The sequence below is a fragment of the Rhinatrema bivittatum genome, chromosome 17 (genome assembly GCF_901001135.1).
Source record: "Rhinatrema bivittatum chromosome 17, aRhiBiv1.1, whole genome shotgun sequence".
NCBI lineage: Eukaryota > Metazoa > Chordata > Amphibia > Gymnophiona > Rhinatrematidae > Rhinatrema > Rhinatrema bivittatum.
Genome location: NC_042631.1, coordinates 1,647,797 through 1,672,755, shown reverse-complemented (window position 1 = coordinate 1,672,755; position 24,959 = coordinate 1,647,797). Strand labels below are relative to the sequence as shown.

Below are 24,959 nucleotides of genomic sequence, written 5' to 3'. Positions count from 1 at the left end.
GTCCCTGCATTTGCTCTGTAGATTTCACGCTGTCTGCCCTTCACCTTACCTCTTTTTCCCCTGTAAAATATTTGCTGAGAGGTCTGGAAGGTGCCTTTCCAGGAGGGGGAGGTGGGATAAACTCAGAAAGTGGCTGAAAGTGAAATTTGATTCAGGGTGGGGGCTGGCAAGGGAGGGGTTTACGTCTTCCCTCCCATTCTGACTTCTCTGCACTTTTACTTTCTGAGTCAGGAGAACTTTCCCATTGACGGCAGCTGCCCAGGGTCTGGAATGTTTGAGAAGGAGCAGGGAAAAACCCTTGAGCAGATTAATTGTTAGAAGCAAACAAAGAAGCCCGCCCAGAGGCACCTGAGAGGAGTGGACAGAGAAAGTGGGACTTGCAGTTCAGACGTGGCGCAGTTGTGCCAGATTCCAGAAAGGAGAAGGAAGCAGGGCAGGTAAAGCGCTCTCTGTGTGCCTGACACCTGCCTGCATTTCTTTTGTCTCCCTGCACTGTCTCTGGGATCTCTCGTTACTGCCTGAAGCCTGGAGTGTGGGGTCTCTGACTGTGTGGGGAGTAGGTGACATCTCGGGCATATGTTTCTTTTGTGTGCATTGTACGTCTGTCCCTTTATGCTTCTGTCTCTGCCGGGGGCAGCATCTCCAATTAGTTAATGTTTTGTGTACCTCTCTCATTAAACAGTGCCCTTCTTAATAACCGCATTGCCCCAAAAGAGCCACAGGATGTAGTGTGCCCAGGCAACCTAGCAAGCTGTGCTAGACGTTCATAATCAGGCCGCTGCTGCCCAATACAAGTGCGACTATTTCTGCCACATTTTTTTGGTTTCCGATTGCATCTTTCCATATATATCATACAGAATAGGTGCTTAGTACTGAGACTTCTGTGAGCAGTTGGACCTGTGCATCTCCACAATGTTTTTTTTTACCACTATTTCTGTTTTTCTTGCATTGTGCTTTCTATCCTTTGTGTATGTATTGGGTTTACATTTGTCCCTGCATCTTTCTGTGTGCTGTGTCTGTATGTCTGTCTCTTCTTGTGCCTCTATGTGCCTGCACACGTGTATTTGTCTCTGCATGTATTTGCTTTTCTGTGTCTGCACATCTCTACTGAATGTCTCTTCTTGTGTTGTTAGACGAGTAGGACATTAAAAGTGCAAACCCTTACAGCAAAGTGAAAAATAAGTGGAGGGTTATCAAAGCAACAATACTGCAAAATGTTCCCTCTGATTTTTGGGTGTTTCTTGTACCCTCTGTTGTGCATGTGTAATATAGATCCCCACCACAGTGTCATCGGATTGAGGGAAGGGTATGGAGTCCACTGTGGTTCTCCAGGCTGGATTGTGAACCCGGTGCTGCTGACGTGTTCACTCCTTCCTGCTTCCTTTTCCAATGGATAAAGAGAGTGGCACTCGCAGAGATCTCTGTCCATATAGATATTAAGGTGCATTCTCCTCTGGATTCCCTCGGCCATTAGGTGTCTATTCCTGAACTCGCTGCTGCTTTTCCCATGTCTAAGATCACTCAGCATTTTCAGGAATCTGAACTTTACTAATTCTTTACATCAATCACCGCCTGACTGAAAGGGAACTGTAGGGGGTTAATAGAAATATTTGTGTCTGTGGTTTTCTGCACAGATATGAAGTTACTGAAACCAGTTGTGTTGCAGGAGCGTGATGCCTTCCTTTTTCAAGACATTGTGAACGGCTGTTATAATGCAAGCAAAACTTGAGAAGGGCTGTAGATGAATTTAAAAGCTGCCGATCTCTGGGGTGTGGAGCAGTGAGGAGGGGACTGGTGAGATGCGGTCCTCAGAAGCCTCTGCTGTTGTTCTCTTGCAGGGATTAGGATGGTGGATCCACATGCACTTGGCCTTCTAACCTGATTTCCTCCTGCCTTCCTGCCATGCTTTGCTCTCTGCGCAGGAAACTGAAGTTGCTGGTTGCCGCAGTGTCACTTTCTGTCTTGCTGACGTGCCTCTACCTGCTTGTGGGTAACTGGGAATGTGAGTTGGAAGGTGGAATAAATGAATTCTTTTGCATTTTTATTTTTTTTTAGTTAGTGTTTTAGGTACACCAAGTGGACTAAATCGACAGAATTCACTAATCACAACTGAAGATGGATGCAGGAAAATGTTTGTATTTCTTGATGTGTTTTTATTTTATTTTGCTTGGGAATTTCAATGTTAAAACAAAAATCAGTGGAAAAATGACTTTGTTATAATTATCAGTGGAAAGGTCAGTTTTGCACCAATTTTCTTTTTGCTCTAACATTGAAATTCCCAGGCAAAATAAAATAAATACTGAAGATGAAGGTCCCTATTGATGCTTCATGCACTGAGCAGTGGTTTACCAGTAGAGAACTGTGACCCAAACTAAAACTCCATTACCATAACATGAGCACCCCAGCAGCATGTCTTTTAATGATGGTCCTGCCATGGTGAGACCGCACCTTGAGTACTGTGTGCAGTTCTGGTCACTGCATCTCAAAAAAGATATAATTGCGATGGAGAAGGTACAGAGAAGGGCTACCAAAATGATAAAGGGGATGGAACAGCTCCCCTATGAGGAAAGACTAAAGAGGTTAGGACTTTTCAGCTTGGAGAAGAGACGGCTGAGGGGGGGTATGATAGAGGTCTTTAAGATCATGAGAGGAGTAGAATGGGTAAATGTGAAACGGTTATTTACTCTCAGATAATAGAAGGACCAGGGGGCACTTTATGAAGTTAGAAGTAGCTCATTTAAAACAAATCGGAGAAAATTCTTTTTCACTTAATGCACAATTAAGCTCTGGAATTTGTTGCCAGAGGATGTGGTTGGTGCAGTTAGCTTAGCTGGCTTTAAAAAGGTTTGGACAAGTTCCTGGAGGAGAAGTCCATAAATGTATTAATCAAGCTGACCTGGGGAATAGCCACTGCTATTACTGGCATTAGGAGCATGGGATCTTCTTGGGGTTTGGGTTTTTGGCAGGTACTTCTGCCCTGGGTTGGCCACTGTTGGGAAGAGGATGCTGGGCTTGATGGACCCTCAGTCTGACTCAGTTCCTCTATTCTTATGCCTATATTGGAGTCTGTAGGAGAGGATAAGAGGCCCACAGAAAGCAAGGCAGGCTCCATTCATCACTCCGCTGCATTGCATTAAGGACAGAATCCTTGCCATTTGCCTGGCAGACCTTGCTAGACTGGTACTGGGAGTGGGTAGGGTTTCTAAGGCCCCTAGCACGGATGAGAGTTGTGTTCACATCCCACTGAAGACTCACAGTCTGATCTTTTCTCGTGTGTATGGGACACGGCACAATGGGGTGGGCTCGGTCTCTGCTATTTATACACCAGAACACTCAATCCATTTCTGCCGTAGTGTGGGTGCATCTACAGATCGTTAAACAGTCCCCCGGGAAACTGGAGCTACAGTTACTATTGTGGAGTTGTTTTCATGCTGATTTCATGCTTCTTTTAAGGAAACGTTTTTAAATGTTTGTGTTATGCTTTGTAAGCTGCTTACAAGGGTTATTTAAGGGATAGGACACATAAATGAAGTTGCCCTTATAAGAATCAGTAAAGGGCCATGTGTGATGAGTCCCTGATGAGTCAGGAGAGAAGTCAGAGTAATTGCTAGAAGGATGTGGAGAGCTGTGGATGAGCGTCTGCATGCTCTCATTTCTCTCTAGGTGGCCGGTCACTCCTGGTGCAGCCATGCCTGGAAAACCTAACCGCTCGGTACCTGCAGCGTGAAGCTTTGGCAGTGCGGCTGCAGGAGGTGGAGGATGAGAACCGGCACCTGCGTATTCAGCTTGGCTGGTCACAGGGCAAGGGCGTGAATGGTGGCCATGCGAGTGAGCAGTGGGTTTCATCCACAGAGGGCGGGGATGCCACGGAGCAGGAGAACGTTAACCAGAGCAAGTGTATGAAGCAGCCCATGGTAGCAAGGTGCGAGGTGAGCACGTGACCTTCCTCTGAAGCAGAGAGAGGAAGGTGACTTTCTGTAGGTCCTTTCCAAGGGTTATTCCTGAACTCTTAGGGATCTGCAGGAAGTGTGCGTGATCGAAGCTTTGAGAAAATCTGATTCTCTGTAGATCTGGGGACAAGACATGCTGGAGCAGTGAAGCACTTCCTTCTTAACCAGTGAGTGCACATTAACTGGGACCCCTCCCACCCTCCCCGAGCTGCAGCTTCCCCTAGCCCATTCTCTTCATGCACTGGAAACTCTGCTCACAAGGAGCGCGTCGCTTGGCTTTCTCTCCTTTTAAGCCCATGGAAGAAACTTGTATAGTCAGGCCCGGTGACACCTGGCCAAGTTAAATTGCTGCAGCTGTCAGATTATCCTGCTAACTTCCCATGACTTTTCATGGTTTTTTATAACGTGATGTTAGCAGCCTATTAGGTAAATAACTTGTTGGAACTCTTACCTGAAGGCAATATAACATTAAAGACTGACATATTTAGAAAGCATATGACATGCAGCTCTGTTTTATGTGATGGTTGCAATGCACTATAAATTGGCTGAATGTATCTCTCCTTCAGCTGTTTCCTGCAGCTCCTTTTCCTGCACACTTCCCTTTAACCCACTTACCACTTGCACAGGTCCTGGGAAGCAGGACCTGTCACTGTGCTCTGCCCATAAATCCACCCCTCTCAACACCTCTTTTCCTGCAATCTTAAGCATAAAGGGAGACATTTTCAAAAGCTTGAGCACCTTTTACATGGTTAGAGTCGGCCATAAGTGCCTGAAAAGCAGAATATAAATCAAATATCCGGGCACATGGATTTTTAGCACTTTCTGCCTGAAGGAAAAGGTATTCTGGGGGCGTTTCAGAGACAGGACTGCAAACTGCATGTGTATGCTTCTGTTTCCGGAAGGGCCTGCCACCATCATGCGCGTTCTGGCCCTTTTAGACACTGTCCAAGCGTAGCTGTGCCATGAGCCAGTCTTCGGTCACCATGCATGCAGGTGCCTTGCGCTTGGAAAACTGAGTTTGTGTTGGTTATTTGCCAGACAAGTCCCTTATCTGAAAATGTAGCCTCAAAATCTGTGCATCTTGACACTTTATTCTTTTGATCTGGCAGTTTCTTCCGTCTCCATAAGGCATCCAGCTCAATTGGAAGCCAGGCTGAGATCTGACCACCGTGAGCCTTCACTTACAACCTCCCAGGGATTTATTCCTGTTTTATATCCCCACTCCTGGGCTGGAGGCCATGCAGCAGGGCTGCTTTCTGAACCTTGCCCACCAGGTGTCGCCCGTATACAGTAACTGGCTCCCCCTCCCTTAGGGCTGCGGAGGGCAGAAGAACTGTGCCAGGCATTAAACCCGGATCCCTTTACATTTAAGTTTTAATGCTAATATTTGATTTCTATTCTACCTTTCTTGACAGGTCAGCCACTTCAAAGCAGATGACATTCAGATACAGGAGCTATTTCCCTGACCCCCAGAGGGGATATCAAAAGGATTCCCTGGTCTAAAACTGGGGTTTATGCACGTAAAAAGGGCTTTTGAAAATTGCTACAATATATGCTACTTCTATGCATATAAATTCTTTTGAAAATTACCCCCAAAGTCTGTACCTGAGGCAATGGGGGTGAAGTGACTTGCCCAGGGTCACAAGGAGCAGCAGCAGGATTTCACCCCTGACCTCTGGGCTACTCCAGTATACAGCACCTCCACTCCAGCCCCATACTCTAATACTTCTGAGCATCACTAAAAGTTTGGCAACAGAGACCAGAATTTGGAGGATCTAAAAGCGAGGAGCTGGGACTGACGGCTGTGTTGTAGTGGTTACTGTAACTTCTGTCACTGGACTTTGATGCCATGTGCTCTCGGCTTGTCTTGTGTTTCATCATACAGTGGGACTGCATTACTCTCCCTAGGATCTTGCATATTCACGGTTCTCTTCTTACCAGGGGCCAGAACTGTTGCACTGCTCTAGTCTTTTGCTGGACCTCTGTGAGTGAGAACTTTCTGGTGAAATGCTGCATTCAGATTGGCTCTTGGCTACTCAGTTCTTTCTTCCAAGCATGAGAACTAATTAATGCTGAACTGGAGGTTATGTACATGAGGGCTGGTATTTGAATAATGTGATGGTACTTTCTGTGGTACTCTCTGTCTCCTTCAAAGTTCTCATGATGATCCACAAGGACATCCACAAGATCGCCCCTCTCAAGCTTTGTAATCAATTCCATCCACACACTTCAGACAGACCAGTCAGGAGAGCGTACAAAGGCTCCCTGTATGCCCCGCCTGCCAAATCCTCGCTAAGAAAACGAGCATTATCAACAGCAGGGCCTTCTCTATGGAATTCTCTTCCACCAGATCTACGGCAAGAACCTTCCAGAAAGATCTGAAGACGCGGCTCTTCATGGCAAGAACCTTCAAGAAAGATCTGAAGACGCGGCTCTTCATGGCAAGAACCTTCAAGAAAGATCTGAAGACGCGGCTCTTCATGCAAGCCTTCCCGGAAACTCAAGCTCACTCCGCTGTTCGAAGGACATGGTCTAAGCCGCGAGGATAAATTGTTCACACTCCACTCTCGACACAGTCCCCGAGGCCTCATCGGGGAGCCCCTTTGTCCTCTGTTTCTTCCACCCGCCCATTCCCACCATTTTGATCCTTCCCGCCTGACTTACCCCTCCCTCCACTTTCACTTCCCTTTACTCCCCTGAATCCAAGCATCAAGTCTTATGTCTTTTACACTATTTTACTACATTGATGTCTTATAGTTATCCCGCATTCAGTTTATAATGTTCTCATTTGTTCCTTGTATTCTCCAAATGTTCCTAATGTTCTGATGCTCTAATGTTTTATGTTCAATGTAATCGCCCCCGCGCCAGTTCTGTTACACTGTAAACCGGTTTGATCTGTATACTTTCCAGGAATGTCGCTATATAAGAATTCAAAATAAATAAATGTGGGCATGGAAGACTCTGACTGTAACACAACAGGAATGAACCTTGCTTATAAGCCCAGGGTACAATCTCAGTCTCTCAAGGATTGGAAGGGTGTGATAATCTCTCTCTGCCTTTTCAGCTTATTCATGTGGCAATCGTGTGTGCGGGGCACAACAGCAGCCGAGACTTGGTTACCCTGGTGAAGTCCATCCTCTTCCACAGGTAACAAAGCAGGAACCTGTTCCCAGGCAGATCCTCTCTGCTACATTATTTAATTGCTTTTGTGCTTTTTCACAGAAAGAATCCCCTTCACTTTCATCTGATTACGGATGGAGTGGCACATCACATCCTCCACACTCTCTTCCAGTCCTGGATGGTTCCCTCAGTCCATGTAAGCTTCTACAATGCAGATGAGTTAAAGGTAAGAAATCCTAGCTTGCCATGAATAAGCCATGGGTGCTCTGCTTACCCTCATGGGAAGCGGACAAATTCCTTCTGTCTTAATGTGCCTTAAGAACATAAGAAATTGCCATGCTGGGTCAGACCGAGGGTCCATCAAGCCCAGCATCCTGTTTCCAACAGAGGCCAATCCAGGCCATAAGAACCTGGCAATTACCCAAACATTTACTAGATCTGATGCTACTGATGCAATTAATAGCAGTGGCTATTCCCTAAGTAAACTTGATTAATAGCAGGTAATGGATTTCTCCCCCAAGAACTCATTCAAACCTTTTTTAAACCCAGCTACACTAACCACATCCTCTGGCAATGAATTCCAGAGCTTAATTGTGCATTGAGTGAAAAAGAATTTTCTCCGATTAGTCTTAAATGTGCTACTTGATAACTTCATGGAGTGCCCCCTAGTCCTTCTATTATCCAAAAGTGTAAATAACCGATTCACATTTACCCATTCTAGACCTCTCATGATTTTAAAGACCTCTATCATATCCCCCCTCAGCCGTCTCTTCTCCAAGCTGAACAGCCCTAACCTCTTTAGTCTTTCCTCATAGGGGAGCTGTTTCATTCCCTTTATCATTTTTTTTTCGCCCTTCTCTGTACCTACTCCAGTGCAGCTATATTTTTTTTGAGATGTGGCGACCAGAATTGTACACAGTATTCAAGGTGCGGTCTCACCATGGAGCGATACAGAGGCATTATGACATTTTCCATTTTATTAACCATTTCCTTCCTAATAATTCCTAACATTCTGTTTGATTTTTTGATCAACACAGCACACTGAGCCGACGATTTTAAAGTATTATCCATTATGATGCCTAGATCTCTTTCCTGGGTGATAACTGCTAGGATAGAACCTAACATCGTGTAACTACAGCAAGGGTTATTTTTCCCTATATGCATCACCTTGCACTTGTCCACATAAAATTTCATCTGCCATTTGGATGCCCAATCTTCCAGTCTTGCAAGGTCCTCCTGTAATGTATCACAATCTGCTTGTGATTTAACTACTCTGAATAATTTTGTATCATCTGCAAATCTGATTACTTCACTCGTCTTATTCCTTTCCAGATCATTTATAAATATACAAGCCGTTAAGCCCGTTAAAACGGGCTACATTAACATTTTTTTTTGGATCATTTCCTTCCCCCTCATGCTCCCTCCCACCTCCCCCACTCTCTCCCCTCAGTCACTCCTCTCTCTCCCCCACTCCCCCCTCCCCCAGTCTCTCCCCCCTCCCCTCAGTCACTCCTCCCTCCCCCTGAGTCACTCCTCTCTCCCCCTCCCTCCCCCCTCCCCTGAGTCACTCCTCTCTCCCCCTCCCTCCCTCCTCCCCTCAGTTACTCCTCTCTCCCCCTCCCTCCCTCCTCCCCTGAGTCACTCCTCTCTCCCCCCCTCCCCTGAGTCACTCCTCCCTCCTCCCTCCCCTGAGTCACTCCTCCCTCCTCCCTCCCCTGAGTCACTCCTCCCCTGAGTCACTCCTCCCTCCCCCCTCCCCTCAGTCGATCTCCGCCGAAGACCCGGAGCGGCGGCCCGAAGACCCGGAGCAGCGGCGGCATGCGCGCGAGGGAGGGACAGACCGTCTGTCCCTCCCTCGCGCGCATGCCGCCGCCGCTCCGGGTCTTCGGGCCGCCGCTCCGGGTCTTCGGGCCGCCGCTGCCGCCGCTCCTACAGCACCATTTTTATTTTTAAGAGGCACACTGTGACCGTGCTCGCATGCGCGGTAGAGCTGCTCTCTACTGCGCATTTGCGGCACATCGGTCAACCTTCGTTTATTAGGTTGATTGAAAAGCACCGGCCCAAGTACAGATCCCTGAGGCACTCCACTGTTTACCCTTTTCCACTGAGAAAATTGTCCATTTAATCCTACTCTGTTTCCTGCCTTTTAACCAGCTTGTAATCCACGAAAGGACATCGCCTCCTATCCCAAGCATAGAAAGAGGTTAAATTAGAAGAATTTAGAAACGTTTGAGGAGTAGTGCCGTTCCAGCCCTGGCAGTGAGCAGGCTGTGTCCTTGTGAGGAGTGTGCACTAGAGAGCTTCTAGCAAAGTGCTGCCCACATGCTGCAGCCCAGGCTTCACATAAGTAACTTAGAAAGTGACTCTTGGGGGTATTGGGCATTTCAGTGTCTGTGTTGCGGGAAGGCGCTGATGTGATTGGGGTCACAGCTTTATGGGGCTGGCATCGAGCGTTTCAGGTGGTTGAACAACTGTGACTGTCAGGGGATTATTTTGTCATATTGGGTACATAATGTTTGGGGTGATTGGGTGCACAATGTATGGTGGTTTCTTCACGCTTGTGAGAGGAGGCCTGCATCCAAAAATGTCTTCCCTTTTTCTCACCCTTCCAGTTGGAAATTTCCTGGATTCCTAACAAACACTACTCTGGCATTTACGGGTTAATGAAACTGACACTGACTAAAGCTCTGCCTTCTGACCTTTCCAAAGTCATTGTCCTGGACACCGACATCACTTTTGCTACAGATATTGCTGAGCTCTGGGCCATCTTCCGTAAATTCTCAGGTGAGAGAATGAAAACGTCCCCCCTGCCATTCCGTGCACTGCGCTGAATCCCTGAGAGCCTCTGTCAGCATCAGGTGGGATGGGTGAGCAATGATAAATCCAGTTATCTGCCCCCATATTGGCAGGGATATGCCCCTGTGTTCTGCCCTCGGCTTATGCCTAGCACTAGATGTCACCAGGCTTTCATCCTTCTCTCACAGATACACAGGCCATTGGGCTGGTGGAGAACCAAAGTGACTGGTACCTGGGAAACCTCTGGAAGAACCACAAACCATGGCCAGCGCTTGGTCGTGGGTTTAACACTGGTAAGAAACTTTGGCACCATCTCGGTGCATCTGGGAGAGGAGTCTCCATCCTTCTCTTCCGTCTCTGTGCTTTCTGGCATGGAGCCACCAAGCTGTTGGAGGGAGGTAGAAGGTCTCTGTTCACTGGGTAGTATCCATGTCCTCTTCTTGCAATACAGAGAGGGCTCACATTATGCTCCCCCGCTGAGTAGTTTGTACTTGTATGGGTGGGGATATTTATTTATTGGATGCTCTTTCCTTCCCCAGGAGTGATCCTGCTGCTGCTGGAAAAGTTACGCAATATTGGCTGGGAGCAGATGTGGCATCTGACAGCTGAGCTTGAGCTGATGAGTATGTTGTCCACTTCCTTGGCAGATCAGGTACGTGGTAATTCGTGGCTGGGTGAGAGGTGCCACTGCCCATTGCCTACCCAGAAAGCGTGTGCCAAGTGTCAAAGCTAAAAGCAAGTCCTAGACAGGGTTAGTTGGCAAGCAGATGCCATATGTGCAGTATCATGGGGGTGCTTTTCCTTTCATGCACACACCAAGGAGTGAGAGCCCATCTCGGCCCATTAGTTATGCTCAGAATATTGCATCATGAATGGGAGATCTGCTAAGTCCATTCCCAGAGCCTGCCAATGTCTTGGTGAATGGGAGAGCGTGTCATATACTGCCTCTGCTTCTTCATAAATTACATTCAGGGGTTTTCTCCTCATGCTTACAAATGCACTTTCTTCCCTCAAGGATATCTTCAATGCAGTAATCAAACAGACACCAGCCCTAGTGTTTCAGCTTCCGTGTTACTGGAATGTGCAGCTATCCGACCACACGCGTGCAGAGCAGTGCTACAGTGAGGTGTCTGATCTGAAGGTGAGTAGTGTCACTCCTTTCCCCCACTCCTACCATGCAACCCCCCCTGCAATTCCAGTACTGAGACCCCCATATACAGCTCTGCCAATGCACCTCACTCCCAACATGCAGCACCCCTTGCAATTCCAGTACTGAGACCCCCATATACAGCTCTGCCAATGCACCTCACTCCCCCCATGCAACACCCCTTGCAATTCCAGTACTGAGACCCCCATATACAGCTCTGCCAATGCACCTCACTCCCAACATGCAACACCCCTTGCAATTCCAGTACTGAGACCCCCATATACAGCTCTGCCAATGCACCTCACTCCCAATATGCAACACTCCTTGCAATTCCAATACTGAGACCTCCATATACAGCTCTGCCAATGCATCTCATTCCTAATCTGCAGCACCCCTGTTATTTTAGTTAAGGAGCAGTACAGGACATGGCACCCTCTCTAGACTCTTCTCTTCTCAGGTGATTCACTGGAACTCTCCTAAGAAGCTGCGTGTGAAGAACAAACATGTAGAGCTCTTCCGTAACCTTTATCTGACCTTCCTGGAGTACGACGGTAACTTACTGCGCCGGGAGTTGTTTGGGTGTCCAAGCCAGCCCAGGCCACAGAGTGAGGTGAGACCCAGAGGTGTGTGTAAGGGGGAGAGTCCTCAGGATGGGGGCATTGGGTGGATTGGAAGATAAGCAGGATTCTCTCCTGTTCTCCCTGGCCTTAAGGTCTTGCTCTTTCTCTGTTGGAGAAGGCAGCATGTCGGCTGTAGTTTCCTCCTGCTCTGTGCTGCTCATGTGTCCTGTTCTCCCTCAGCTACAGAAAGCCCTGGAGGAGCTGGATGAGGACGATCAATGCTATGACTTTCGGAGAGAGAGGATGATGATGCACCGAGTCCATTTATCCTTCCTGCAGCATGACCCATATGTCCCTAGTGCAGAAGAGGCTGATGTGACACTTGTGGCTCAGCTGTCCATGGACAGGTCTGTCCAGAGCACTGTCTGAATTCACATGTTAAGGGCAGGCAGTCAGAGTAAAGCCAGGAGGTGACAGTCGTGATACTGCTATGGAACAATTTAGCATCCGCAAGAGAGAAATGAGTGCTGCAAGGCAAGACTTGGCTGAGAAGGCAGAGCTGAGAGTGGGGATCTCTATACTGGATTAGCAGTGGGGACTGTAGGACAGGATTAAAGAGCATTGTCAGAGCTGTTGGCGGGGGGGGGGGGGTGCTGTTTGTACTGGAATAGCAGGAGAAGGGGGCTCCAATGCAGGAGTGTAGTGCATTGGCAGAACTGGGGTGGGGAAGGTTATCAAGACTGGAATAGCACAGGGGGCTGTAGGGCAGGAATGAGTTGCGTTGGCAGGCTGGGTGCGGGAAACATTAAAACTTAAGATTAGGTATTTGTAAACATTTTATTGCACCGCTATGTGTTGGAGCTGTGATGACGGGAAGGCTGGCGTAGAGGGAGACCTTTTCCTGGGGGTGGCTGGAAGGTTGATGGTGGGGGATAAAGTCCCTGCAGGTGGATGCCTCTCAAGCTAGTTTCTCTGATCTTGCAGGTTACAGATGTTGGAAGTGATCTGTAAGCACTGGGAGGGGCCCATGAGTCTGGCTTTGTATATGTCGGATTCAGAAGCACAGCAGTTCCTGCGTTATGCACAAGCCTCGGAGCTTCTGAAGAGCCGCACAAATATTGGGTACCACATTGTGTACCGTGAGGGGCAGTTCTACCCTGTGAACCTACTGCGTAACGTGGCCCTGAAGAATGCCCTCACGCCGTACGTCTTCCTGGCAGACATCGATTTCTTGCCCATGTACGGTCTCTATCACTACCTCAGGTGCGTCTGCACAGGTTGGCCCTGTTCTGGATCCAGCTGGCATCAGTAATAGGGTCCCGAGGACCTGTAAATGCAGGGCCACTACTGTGAAGAAAAGAAATGAGCGACCAGGCCACTTCTTAGTAGTGACACTCCATGATCCATCAGAGAGTAATCTAAGAGGTTGTCATAAGCAAAGCTACAGCTTCTGGTGCCTTGAGTCTAGGAAGGGCAGTGGGGTGCGGCATAATGTGCGTGTGTTGGGGGCATTAACAAAGAATGTAGGTGTATTGGGAGGGATCATGGGAAATGTGTTGGTGTGTTGGGATGACTTGGAGAGACAGGAGCGATCATGTCTGTCCTTGGGTGTGGGTTAACTATGGAGCAGCATGGGAAATGTGGTTTGGGGATGCAACAGCCTCTCAGAGCGGAGTCTTTCCTACTGGATTAGTGACTCTTGCACATGGTGGCATTTTGGTTTAGCATTTGTGTGTCTCAGTGCATGACTGAAGTACAGCTGCTGTGAGCCTCATAAGCCCTCCTGCTTCCTCAGGGAAGAAAAGGACTTTTTAGAGTACTGAGATCTCCTTTCCAACTGTGTTTAGGAAATCCATTCTGCAGCAGGATATGGCATCCACAAAGAAAGCGTTTATAGTCCCAGCATTTGAGACGCTGCGGTATCGTCTTACTTTCCCTAAATCCAAAGCTGAGCTACTCACCATGCTGGACATGGGGGCGCTCTACATTTTCAGGTAGGGGGTGAAGAGTGTTCTGCATACTGGGGATGAGAAACTGTCAGGGGAGGTGGGCTGGAGATGGGAAATGGTTGGAGGGTGTTCCAGGGATGGGAAGAGGTTGAGAGGGTATTCTGTGGGTGGGAATATGTTTGAGGGTGTGTGCTGGGGATGGAATAGTTGGAAAGCACACTTTGTTTCTGTTTATCACTATCTATGTTACTCCCTCACTTCCTATCTCACACTGCCTATGTTCCTTTACCTCTCTGTGACGTTTAAAATCATGAGAGGTCTAGAACGGGTAGATGTGAATCGGTTATTTACTCTTTCGGATAGTAGAAAGACTAGGGGGCACTCCATGAAGTTAGCATGGGGCACATTTAAAACTAATCGGAGAAAGTTCTTTTTTACTCAACGCACAATTAAACTCTGGAATTTGTTGCCAGAGAATGTGGTTCGTGCAGTAAGTATAGCTGTGTTTAAAAAAGGATTGGATAAGTTCTTGGAGGAGAAGTCCATTACCTGCTATTAAGTTCACTTAGAGAATAGCCACTGCCATTAGCAATGGTTACATGGAATAGACTTAGTTTTTGGGTACTTGCCAGGTTCTTATGGCCTGGATTGGCCACTGTTGGAAACAGGATGCTGGGCTTGATGGACCCTTGGTCTGACCCAGTATGGCATTTTCTTATGTTCTTATGTTTCTCTGTCATGAAGTTGATGGGCCATAGCAAGGTGCTGTCTCCCAGGAACCATGCTCCATAAAACATGTGCAAACTGGTCAGAAACAAAGACATTCCAGTTTGGTCTATTTTACAAACCTCTCAAAGCTTTCTTCTTTTTTTTAAGGTACCATGTTTGGACGAAGGGCCATGCTCCAACCAACTATGCAAAATGGCGGACTGCAACCATGCCTTATAAAGTAGAATGGGAGGCAGACTTTGAGCCATATATTGTGGTGAGGCAGGACTGTCCTGAGTTTGACGAGAGATTCTTGGGCTTTGGCTGGAATAAAGTATCTCACATTATTGAGCTCGATGCACAGGTAATGAGTGTAAGGTAGGTCGGGGGGGTAGGGTATGGGGAGGGTAGGCTGGGGGTTAGGAGAGGGAATGTGAGAATCTTTACAGATAATTAAATGATACAGAGCAGAGTATAGAGTTGCTCTTGGTTTAGATGAAGAGCCCATCCTGTTAGGGGAGTGGCTGCCTGCATTGGGCCATCTTTCATTCACACCCATGTCGCAGGACTGGCAGATGATTCTCTACTAGTTGGTGAGAGGTTGTGCATGTGCACCCAGAACAAGTCCAGTCACTGGAGTGAGTGGCAGACCTAGAGAGCTGAGACAGATAGAGATATATAGAGGAGACCTTCAGGCACATAGAGCAGTCCCACTTCCAGTCTGGCAGTCCCTGTGTGATTCAGAGGAGCAAGATCGCCTGGAAGGAGAGCATTACCTTGGTGTGGCAGAAAGTAGTCCTGAAGCTAGGACCTGCCTCCAGGAGAATGTGGCTCCAGGTGTGTGCACAGGAGGGAAGGGTCAGCATGGCTGTTTTAGTTGGCAATTCAGTCATTAGGAATGTGGATAGCTGAGTTGCTGATGGGCATGAGGATCACTGGGTAACTTACCTGCCTGGTGTGAAGACAGCAGACTTCACACATCACCTAGATAGGATTTTAGACAATGCTGGGGAGCCGGCTTTCATGGTACCCATGGTCACCAGCGACATAGAAAGATGTGGGAGTGAGATCCTGGAAGACAAATTTAGGCTCTTAGGTAGGAAGCTGAAATCCAGAACCTGCAGGGTAGCATTCTCTGAAATGCTCCCTGTTCCACGCACAGGTCCCCAGAGGCAGGCAGAGCTCCGGAGTCTCAATGCGTGAATGAGACGATGGGGCAGGAAAGAGAACTTCACATTTCTTAGCAGTTATCAGACTATCTTTTAGCCTGCCAATTTGTGGGTGGATCCGGGTGGCACTACTTATCCGGTTAACTTAACAACGAATATCACTATTTATACGGTTATCTGGTTAAGTTAATCAGATAAGTTAGATCAGCCTTAGAGCTGATCTTAGCTGGATTTAACTTATCCAGCTAAGTAGCACCTTGACCATGGATATTCAGCCGCATAGCCGTGCCGCTGAATAAATCCGGCTAAGTTACTTCCCTGGCCAGCTCTGAATATTGGGCCCAAGATCTTCAGACCACAATAGCAAAGCTGGAGAAGAAAACTCAATTGATTCCAGTATTTAGAGTCTGCTATGGACAGAGTTATACCTGGGATAGAGGAGGATCCGCAGACATCCATAATCCCAGCAGAGGGGGATGGATAGTTATGGGAGTGCCCAAGGGGGAAATGAGCTGATCAGGCCTGCCCAAGAGCAGAGAATAGACAGGAAGCAAGGCCCTGGCTCCAAGAGCCATAATCCAATTTCCCCCTTATTCATAATGAAGTCAGAGGTAAAACATCAAGCAGCCAAGGAAATTCAGGAGATTATTCCCATTGCAGGGAGGTAACGGCGCTGGAACTGGGAAGGTGAAGCTGAGGGGGAGGGTATGTAAAGATCTCTATTTCAAGACTCCCTCAACAGGCCAGGAGCAGACGTTTAGCCTAGAAGGGAATTGTGGTCGCAGCAGGGGATTAAGAGAACAGGCCCAGGAGGGAACAGGGAGGCCTTGGGGTTGGAGGAGGACAGCTCTCCTACCGAGACTGTGAATGTTTGTTTGACTTCATCTGCTGAGGTAATGAAGCTGTTTCTGTTGTTTGTTTTACTGTGAATAAAGCATTTTTTGTTGAGAGAGGCTGGAGACCAGTCTATTCTGTCCCCCAGCCCTTCTAAAGCCCGGCCTCATCATGATGGATAAAATCCTGGATGCATATTTATATGATCCACACTGGACAGGGTAGTGGAAGCTGTGGAATACAGAAACTGATAGAAAGCATTTATTTATTTATGTGAAGTCCTCCCAGTGTGCAGAGCTCTAGTCTGTTTCCATCGTACTTGCCTGTGTTACTGATCCCTGCCCTGTATTTCAGGAATATGAACTGGTGGTTCTGCCAGATGCTTTCATGGTTCACATGCCTCATGCTCCCAGCTTTGATATCTCCAAGTTCCGCTCCAGTGCCAGTTATCGCGCCTGCCTGCAGATTCTCAAGGAAGAGTTCCACCAGGACCTGTCCCGCCACTATGGCTCTGCAGCACTCAAGTACCTCACTGCAGACAGGAGCCTATGAGCAGAAGGTTACTGGGGGTATGTTTAGGGGACTGGGATACCTCGTCACTACCTTTCTTCTGAAGAAATGGTGCTTAGGGGGCTTCACTTTGCATGGAGTCAACTTATCATGCAAGATAAAGGCACTTTCTGGATTCCATGATGCAGCCCTGGAACTGGTGGTGGAGGGTCTACCTGTGTGCACAGGTTTGCACCGGGGCATATGCAGATGTCTGTGTGTGCTCCAAAAGGTAGGCACTTCTCAGACATGCTTCATAGTTGGGGTAAAATTAGGTACTTGTCATCTTTTAATCTTGTCTCGCATTATCTTCCATTAACTGCAGAAAAACAAGTTATGATAAAAAGAAATCAGACAAAACCTAGCAAAGGGGAAAGTAGGGACTAAGACTAGGAGAAGGAAGGTGATTGGTGCTGCAGGTAATTTTCTCCCCTGGCTGGGAGGCTTTTTGTGACTAGCAGGGTCCTGCAATCTGTATAAAATAAAGCAGAAGAGTTTGCACCCTGAGAGCTGGACTTAGGCATCGGTTTAGAAGGGGCTGTGACTTGGGCTTGCCTGGCACAGTACCAGGAAGACATTGAGAAACTATTAATGTTGCAAAAACTAGACTTTTTACAACTTTAAACAGGCACGACTGAGACAATTGGTCCTGAGGCATAAGAGATTCCTCCACTGGGCCATCCTTGTCGCTGTCCAATTCCATCCATCATTATACACTGGATTTAAGTGATAACTGAATTGCCTTCTTTATTCTCCCCATGCACTATAATTTAAATTATTATTTAAAATGTTATTAGGTGCAACTGTGTCAGATGAAACTGCTAACATTTTTTCTTTTTAAAATTGTTTTTTAAAGTACATTTAAGAGAAATCAACGTGGAACTGTAAACATTGCCCAGCTTTCTTTTCTGCTTGTATGAATTGGATACGGAGTGCCAGAATAGTTTTGCAATGTGATCTCAGGGGATGGGATGCGGGTTTCTTTTGGACCAGTCAAGCATCCCGTTTCCCAGGGAGCCCCACACACATCCCCAAATCTATAGACTTGATGCCTAGGCTGGGATGTGCTGGTCACTGAGGAAAAGAAAAAACAGAATAAGAAAGCTGGAAAGGAGGTTCTATGCTAGAGTGGGTTTTGTTCCTGTAATAAAACCTTTTTAATATTTTTAAATCTTCTTGTAAACTGGTTTCTTTGTGCTTGGCATACATTTTTTTCTAAAGCGTTCCTTTTTTTTATTTCTGGGATAACTCTTTAGTTTCTGTTAGCATTAAACCAAGCATATCCTTAAAACAAGAACCAGCTGACAGAAGGGTATGTGTTTGCCCGTGCTCTTGATGGAGAACGCGTTGATTATTGCAGCTGTTCATATTACTACAGCAGCTCCCTGGAAAGTTGGGAGACCACTCCATCATTGTTCTTGTAACCAGTCCCAAGCCCGTGGAACGTGCAACTCACAATGGAGTTTTGTGCTGATAAGATTTGCACGTAAAATGCTGCATTGGCGACAGTCCCACTATCCCAAGTCATAGACTGCTGTACTCCTAAGATAATGACCATGGACTTGTAACTAGATTAGGGACCTGATTCACTAAGTCTTTTCCTAGACTCTCTATCTACGTGATAAAAGCTTTGTAAATGAGACCCTAGGTTTATTATAAATGTAAGACACACTGTGCAGATATTATTTATGGGGGGAATTTGTGAATTCCCCCCCTGCACAGAATTTGAAGATGCCTAGTGGGCCACGAGCAGAACCCATCCTACTCACAGCCGCAGTTGAGGCCTGGTCGGCCATGAGCAGAGCCCATCACAGCTGAAAATGGAGGCAGCAGGCTGCAAGTGGAGCCCATTCCACTCACTGTGAAGATCAGCAGCGAAGACCTAGCGTGAGAGACAAGAAATCTGAGCTCGTGAACCTGTGTGAGAGAGAGGGAGTGTGCATGTGAGGGAGCCTGTGTGTGTTTGTATCTGAGAGAGAGAGGGAGCCTTTGTGAGGGAATGTGTATGTGAGTGAGATTCGGATCCTGTATGTGTGAGAGAGGGATTGTGCATGAATGTGTGTTTGAGGGAGGGTGCGTGTTTGTGTGAAGGGGTGGGGTGTGCGGTGAGAGAGAATGGGAGCCTGTGTGCAAGTGTGTGTGTGTGTGAGAGAGAATGAGAGGTAGACAGTGTGAGAGAGTGGTAGTCTGTGCAAGAGAGAGAGAGTCTATGCGAATGAAGTGTGTGCAAGAGAGAGGGGGAGCCTGTGTGTGTGAGGGGTACAGAGGGAGTCTGTGTGAGAGGGTGTGTGTGTGTGCAAAAAGAAGGGAAGCATGTGTGAGGTGGTCTGTATGTACAAGAAAGAGGAGGAGGCTGTGTGATAGTGTTTATGTGTGCGAGAGAGAGGGGGTTGTTTGTGTATGAAAAGGACAGAGGGAGCCTGTGTTAGCGGCTGTATGAAAGAGGGGTCAAACTGTGCTAGGGGAGGGCTAGGGGATGGAAATAGAGTGGAAGGTGTTGAGCCTGGAGTGGGAATGGAGAATAGTGGAACACAGAGGAGTTGGGGTCTGAGAGGGCAGAGTGAAAGAGGTCTGGCCAAGGGTGTAGGGAGAGAGGTGGAAGGGACACTCTTACTATGCACTTCTAGGGGAATTCTGCTCAAAGTATTTAAAATTCTGCATCTTTGAGTAATAATTTTTCTGTATTACATTTCACATTAATTACTCAGACTGTTATGTATATTGTGTTATTTTAACCAATGTAAAGAATGCAGAATTTCAAATTTTTGTGCATAGAATTTCCCCAGGAGCAATCACATATGTGTGTTAGTTAAATTTGCACTAGGAGAATCACAAAGGAGGGTAAAATGGATCCTCTTCTACAGCAAGAGGTGCTTCCCAATGAATGTTTAAATTGCTTGCACATCTGTAAAATTCAGAGAGGCTTATGTAATATTTGTGACTGGCAGTTTAACTGCATTCATGCAGCATACAAGATGCAAGACTCTCCCTTACAGTGCCTGAAGCCTGTCTTGGCCTGATCTCTCACAGGATCTGCAGTAGTTACTGGGATGAAGGCAGGTCATGGTACCAGCAGCCATCTCACACCCTAATAATATTTCCAGAATGAAAGATCATGGAGCCTAGATCTACCTTTATAGAAACCAGGGAAGAACAAGGCAGAGCAGGGAATAGAGGTAAAGTGGTGAGTTTGGATCGGCCTAGAATTTGGTCATGTTTTAAAGTGGGTAGTACAAGAGAAGCTGCTTAGTGTAAGCACAGCCAAGGAGACGGTCTTTACTTTTCTTTAATAAAATGTTAAAATAAATAAATACAAATTGATCAGATGCTCTGTAATCTTTCCCCCCCCCCCCCCCCCCACCATCTCCAGCCTAAATATAATTTGCTTAATATTGAAACACATTTTTACCAAACCTGAAAACACAAGGGACTGGAAATTTACAGCAAGAACAAGGCAGAGCAGACTAAGTTACGACTGTCAGGGACAAAAAATAGATTATATACATTAAAAAAAACCCCAAATTGACAAAACCATTTCAAGTTATGTAGATATGAAAAAACAAAATTGTACATCTTAAAAGGTATTTTACAAAAAGATTGGCATTAATGTTTGAATTGCAGCACGAGTTGTGAGAATTTCTCTCATGTGACACAGAGACTGTGTGTGCTTGGCACATAAAATCTGGAAGCTTGTTTTTATCATTTTAAAAAATGTAAAAGTACTTGTTATGTAAAATGGTAGCACCCCAGGAATGACTGTGCAGAGAGGCAGAACCCACAAACCCTGGTGGCATTGCTGCCACTGATGAGAAATTGTCCATTAGCACTGGATCTCTGCTCCTGCTGCTTATATTTCTTTGCAGGGTCTGCTTGTGACATTTGTGGAAATGACCAATGCCACAGGCAGCTGCAGCACGAGTAGCTAAACCTTAAGGAATACAAATGCTTGGTTCTTATGCACCTGAAGAGAGTTACCAAAAAGAAAAAGTGACTGAGTCAAATAGTAGTAGTAAGTAGCCCAAGGTCAGATCTGGGTGTTAGGCACAGCTGTATACCTCAGAAAGGCCTGAGCAGACAGATGTGGCTATTTCTGACTGAGACTGACAAGATGTACAAATTAATAGAAAAATGTTTTCTGGAAATTGAAACAGACTCTAAACAGAGCAGGAATTGCAGCAATCTCTGGCTTATATATAGAAGCTGCCATGGCACTGAAGGTAGGAGGTAAAAAGTGAAAGGTGCCCTGCTTTGCATTTTTCAGCCAATAAGAATACGGTCACTGACAGATTTAATTATGTATTTAAATTTAGTACCAAACTGACAGGCCAATGCAATAAGACTCAGGTTAACATTCAATTTGAGAAACAGCAACAGAGACAGACAGAAAATCTCTAGGCCTCTTTTATAAAAGGCATTAGCAGGGTCTGGAGGTCTCACTGAGGAGCCGATGCAATAAGACGCGCGATGATAACAGGTACTCGTCGTATTGAGGGTTTTCCTAAGGCGCACGCAGCCACATCCTCTGGGCGCTCGATGCAATATTTAAAAAAGGAAGCTCTAGGGAGAATTATGCATCCCTAGCGTGGAAATGCATCGGGTGCCCACAATTGTAGCGGGCACTCAATATGAGCGCCCGTTTTTAGCTCACTGCTTCTTTTGGCAAATTTTCCTGAGGTTGCTGAAGAAACCTATAGCTTAAGCACCCCTTGCTATGGGCATCTAAACTGTGCATCCATAATTTTTTGTTTTTCGAACAAGCCAATATACATTTATTTTTCAATACTGCAAGCAGTAAATTTAATCTCACAATGATACTAAGTAGGAGGAACCACAGAGGACTGTATTTTTAAATTTATCATGAGCCCTTGACTTGTGGATTGACTTTACGCCATAACCAGAGCTGGAGTTAAATTTGCCATGTTAAATAGTGTGCGCTGGGCACCCAGTGATTTTCGGCATCGGGGGTAATAGCTAATAGCCTCATCTACATGGAATTTACATATGAGCAGCACTATTGGCTAAGAATTTGTTTGGATGCGCTAATCTCCTTATTGCATCAGGTGCTAGTCTAGCACGTCCAAAACGCATGTCCAGCCGCACATTAACCTGCACACACACTGCCCCACCACAGAACAGGTACAGCACAGGCAGCAACAGTGCAAGCTTCCCTCACACACTGTCCCACCACAGAACAGGTACAGCACAGGCAGCAACAGTGCAAGCTTCCCTCACACACTGTCCCACCACAGAACAGGTACAGCACAGGCGGCAGCAGTGCAAGCTTCCCTCACACACTGTCCCACCACAGAACATGTACAGTACAGGCAGCAGCAGTGCAAGCTTTCCTCACACACTGTCCCACCACAGAGCACAGGCAGCAGCAGTGCAAGCTTCCCTCACACACTGCCCCACCACAGAACAGGTACAGCACAGGCAGCAGCAGTGCAAGCTTTCCTCACACACTGTCCCACCACAGAGCACAGGCAGCAGCAGTGCAAGCTTCCCTCACACACTGCCCCACCACAGAACAGGTACAGCACAGGCAGTAGCAGAGCACACTTCCCTCACACACTGCCCCACCACAGAACAGGTACAGCACAGGCAGCAGCAGTGCAAGCTTTCCTCACACACTGTCCCACCACAGAGCACAGGCAGCAGCAGTGCAAGCTTCCCTCACACACTGCCCCACCACAGAACAGGTACAGCACAGGCAGTAGCAGAGCACACTTCCCTCACACACTGCCCCACCACAGAACAGGTACAGCACAGGCAGCAGCAGTGCAAGCTTTCCTCACACACTGTCCCACCACAGAGCACAGGCAGCAGCAGTGCAAGCTTCCCTCACACACTGCCCCACCACAGAACAGGTACAGCACAGGCAGTAGCAGAGCACACTTCCCTCACACACTGCCCCAGCACAGAACAGGTACAGCACAGGCAGCAGCAGTGCAAGCTTTCCTCACACACTGTCCCACCACAGAGCACAGGCAGCAGCAGTGCAAGCTTCCCTCACACACTGCCCCACCACAGAACAGGTACAGCACAGGCAGTAGCAGAGCACACTTCCCTCACACACTGCCCCACCACAGAACAGGTACAGCACAGGCAGCAGCAGCAGCAGTGCAAGCTTCCCTCACACACTGCCTCACCACAGAACAGGTACAGTACAGGCAGCAACAGTGCAAGCTTCCCTCACACACTGTCCCACCACAGAGCACAGGCAGCAGCGGTGCAAGCTTCCCTCACACACTGCCCCACCACAGAACAGGTACAGCACTGGCAGCAGCAGTGCAAGCTTCCCTCACACACTGTCTCACCACAGAACAGGTACAGTACAGGCAGCAACAGTGCAAGATTCCCTCACACACTGTCCCACCACAGAGCACAGGCAGCAGCGGTGCAAGCTTCCCTCACACACTGCCCCACCATAGAACAGGTACAGCACAGGCAGCAGCAGTGCAAGCTTCCCTCACACAGTGCCCCACCACAGAACAGGTACAGCACAGGCAGCAGCGGTGCAAGCTTCCCTCACACACTGCCCCACCACAGAACAGGTACAGCACAGGCGGCAGCAGTGCAAGCTTCCCTCACACACTGCCGCACCACAGAACAGATACAGCACAAGTAGCAGTAATTCAAGCTTCTCCACTTTAATAAATGTGGGTAAACCTTTTTGGAGAAAAGATAGGGAGGAAATTCAGTCTCTATACTCGTTCAGTGCTTTGTCCCTCTCTGACATTAACTTAAAGTGTTAAGGGTCATGGTGTGTTTCTCTTCTGCTGATGGTGGAACTGAAAACTGTATCAGAAACAAAGGGGCTTCTTATACCAGCACTAGCTGTCAAATCATTTACCATTCTCTTCAAAAGAATTCTCCCAAATTGTTGCTATTTCTACTCACTTTATTAAATATTTCTAAACATTACATCGCAGCATTTAGCTGATGGGGCCACCATATTTGGAGAATTAGATAAAAGCTAAATGCTGTGATTTTAGGACTCCTGAGGAAGGAGGGTAGACCCCCAAAACATTGGCCATGTTGTGCAAGAGAAGCAAGCAGCCGTGGTTGTTTGTGAAATGCAAATCTTAAGGCAGCATGAGCAGAGAGCACTGAGGGTTTATATTAGGTAATTGAAATAAGTATTATTTTTTAATGTTTATAAATATTTATAAAGTGAGTAGAAATAGCAACAATTTGGGAGAATTCTTTTGAAGAGAATGGTAAATGACTTAACAGCTGGTGCTGGTGTTTGAAGCCCCTTGCAGGCAGGAGACCAAGGATTAATATAGCACTTACTTTCTTTCTGACAACATTTTCTTCTTAAATTGTTTTATGCTTAGTGCTAGTAAATGGTCTCCTTATTTGTTTTTAATTTATTGAAGCAATCTGAGAGTTTACAGTTATATTTTGGTACTGAAAACTGAACAGATTAGCAATATTTTTCACACAGAAAACCAATGGCTGTTAGATGATGCTTAAGGTAAGCAGGATCCTAGGGCATATTTGCTTCACTTAGCTTTGAACAGTTACATGAGGGAAAAAAGATTTAATGGTGAAAGAGAAGGGGCAGGCTACTTATCTGTGCCCAGCTCCCTGGTCAGGTCAGATACTGGGCAAAGCTTGCTAATCATTTCCACAAACTCAGACCAGCAGGGCATTTCAGCTTCTCTTTCATAAACTGATTTTTTTAGGCTGTAGAGGCTTGAATGGGATTAATTTTAATTGGACTGTGCTGATGGATAAGGAGGCAGAAGCAGCAGAAGGCTCTCTGCAGAAAAATGTTAATTCAAAAGTAAGGGAAACTTTAGTTTGTGAGAACAAAAATTATTGTTTTTAAAATCATTAACTATAATGGCCCAATTTCTTAGATACACTTTAAACTTATACTTTATATTTAACTATTGTGTAAGAAGAGTTTAGTTCTGGCCACAGGATTGTGGTTTCTCAGCGTTTTATGTGCATTGGGGCTGATTTACCAAGTGGGGCACAACATGGGAAGAAAAGCTTTAGTTTGGAAAGAAGTGGATAAGCTGTTTTATATGTATTTGGAAAACCAAAATACTTTGCCTATTGATTTTTGCTGGTATTTTAAAATGTTTGGGCCATGCCTTGTTTGAAAGGTTCTCTGTTTTTAGTTATTACATTTTTTTATTGAAAAATAACCAGATTTTTAGAAT

The 24,959-nt window shown here is 46.7% G+C and overlaps 1 protein-coding gene across 12 annotated transcripts in view; it reads left to right on the top strand.

The window, feature by feature from the left end:
- Window positions 1-24,959, top strand: part of LARGE2 (LARGE xylosyl- and glucuronyltransferase 2) — a 65,013-nt gene that overhangs the window by 29,480 nt on the left and 10,574 nt on the right. For 4 of the 12 annotated variants that reach the window (XM_029582134.1, XM_029582131.1, XM_029582133.1 and 1 more), the window contains 15 exons: window positions 232-437; window positions 1,839-2,002; window positions 3,664-3,929; window positions 7,015-7,097; window positions 7,173-7,296; window positions 9,683-9,854; window positions 10,055-10,159; window positions 10,406-10,518; window positions 10,882-11,007; window positions 11,471-11,623; window positions 11,814-11,980; window positions 12,558-12,836; window positions 13,421-13,567; window positions 14,399-14,594; window positions 16,588-17,953. In XM_029582134.1, coding sequence (XP_029437994.1) covers window positions 1,903-2,002; window positions 3,664-3,929; window positions 7,015-7,097; window positions 7,173-7,296; window positions 9,683-9,854; window positions 10,055-10,159; window positions 10,406-10,518; window positions 10,882-11,007; window positions 11,471-11,623; window positions 11,814-11,980; window positions 12,558-12,836; window positions 13,421-13,567; window positions 14,399-14,594; window positions 16,588-16,785 — 2,229 coding nt within the window. In that variant the 5' untranslated portion in view covers window positions 232-437; window positions 1,839-1,902 and the 3' untranslated portion in view covers window positions 16,786-17,953. Of the gene's footprint in view, window positions 1-227; window positions 438-511; window positions 1,442-1,838; window positions 2,003-3,663; window positions 3,930-7,014; window positions 7,098-7,172; window positions 7,297-9,682; window positions 9,855-10,054; window positions 10,160-10,405; window positions 10,519-10,881; window positions 11,008-11,470; window positions 11,624-11,813; window positions 11,981-12,557; window positions 12,837-13,420; window positions 13,568-14,398; window positions 14,595-16,587; window positions 17,954-24,959 lie in introns of those variants that run through there. The other 8 variants (XM_029582136.1, XM_029582138.1, XM_029582141.1 and 5 more) reach the window with 7 other exon arrangements.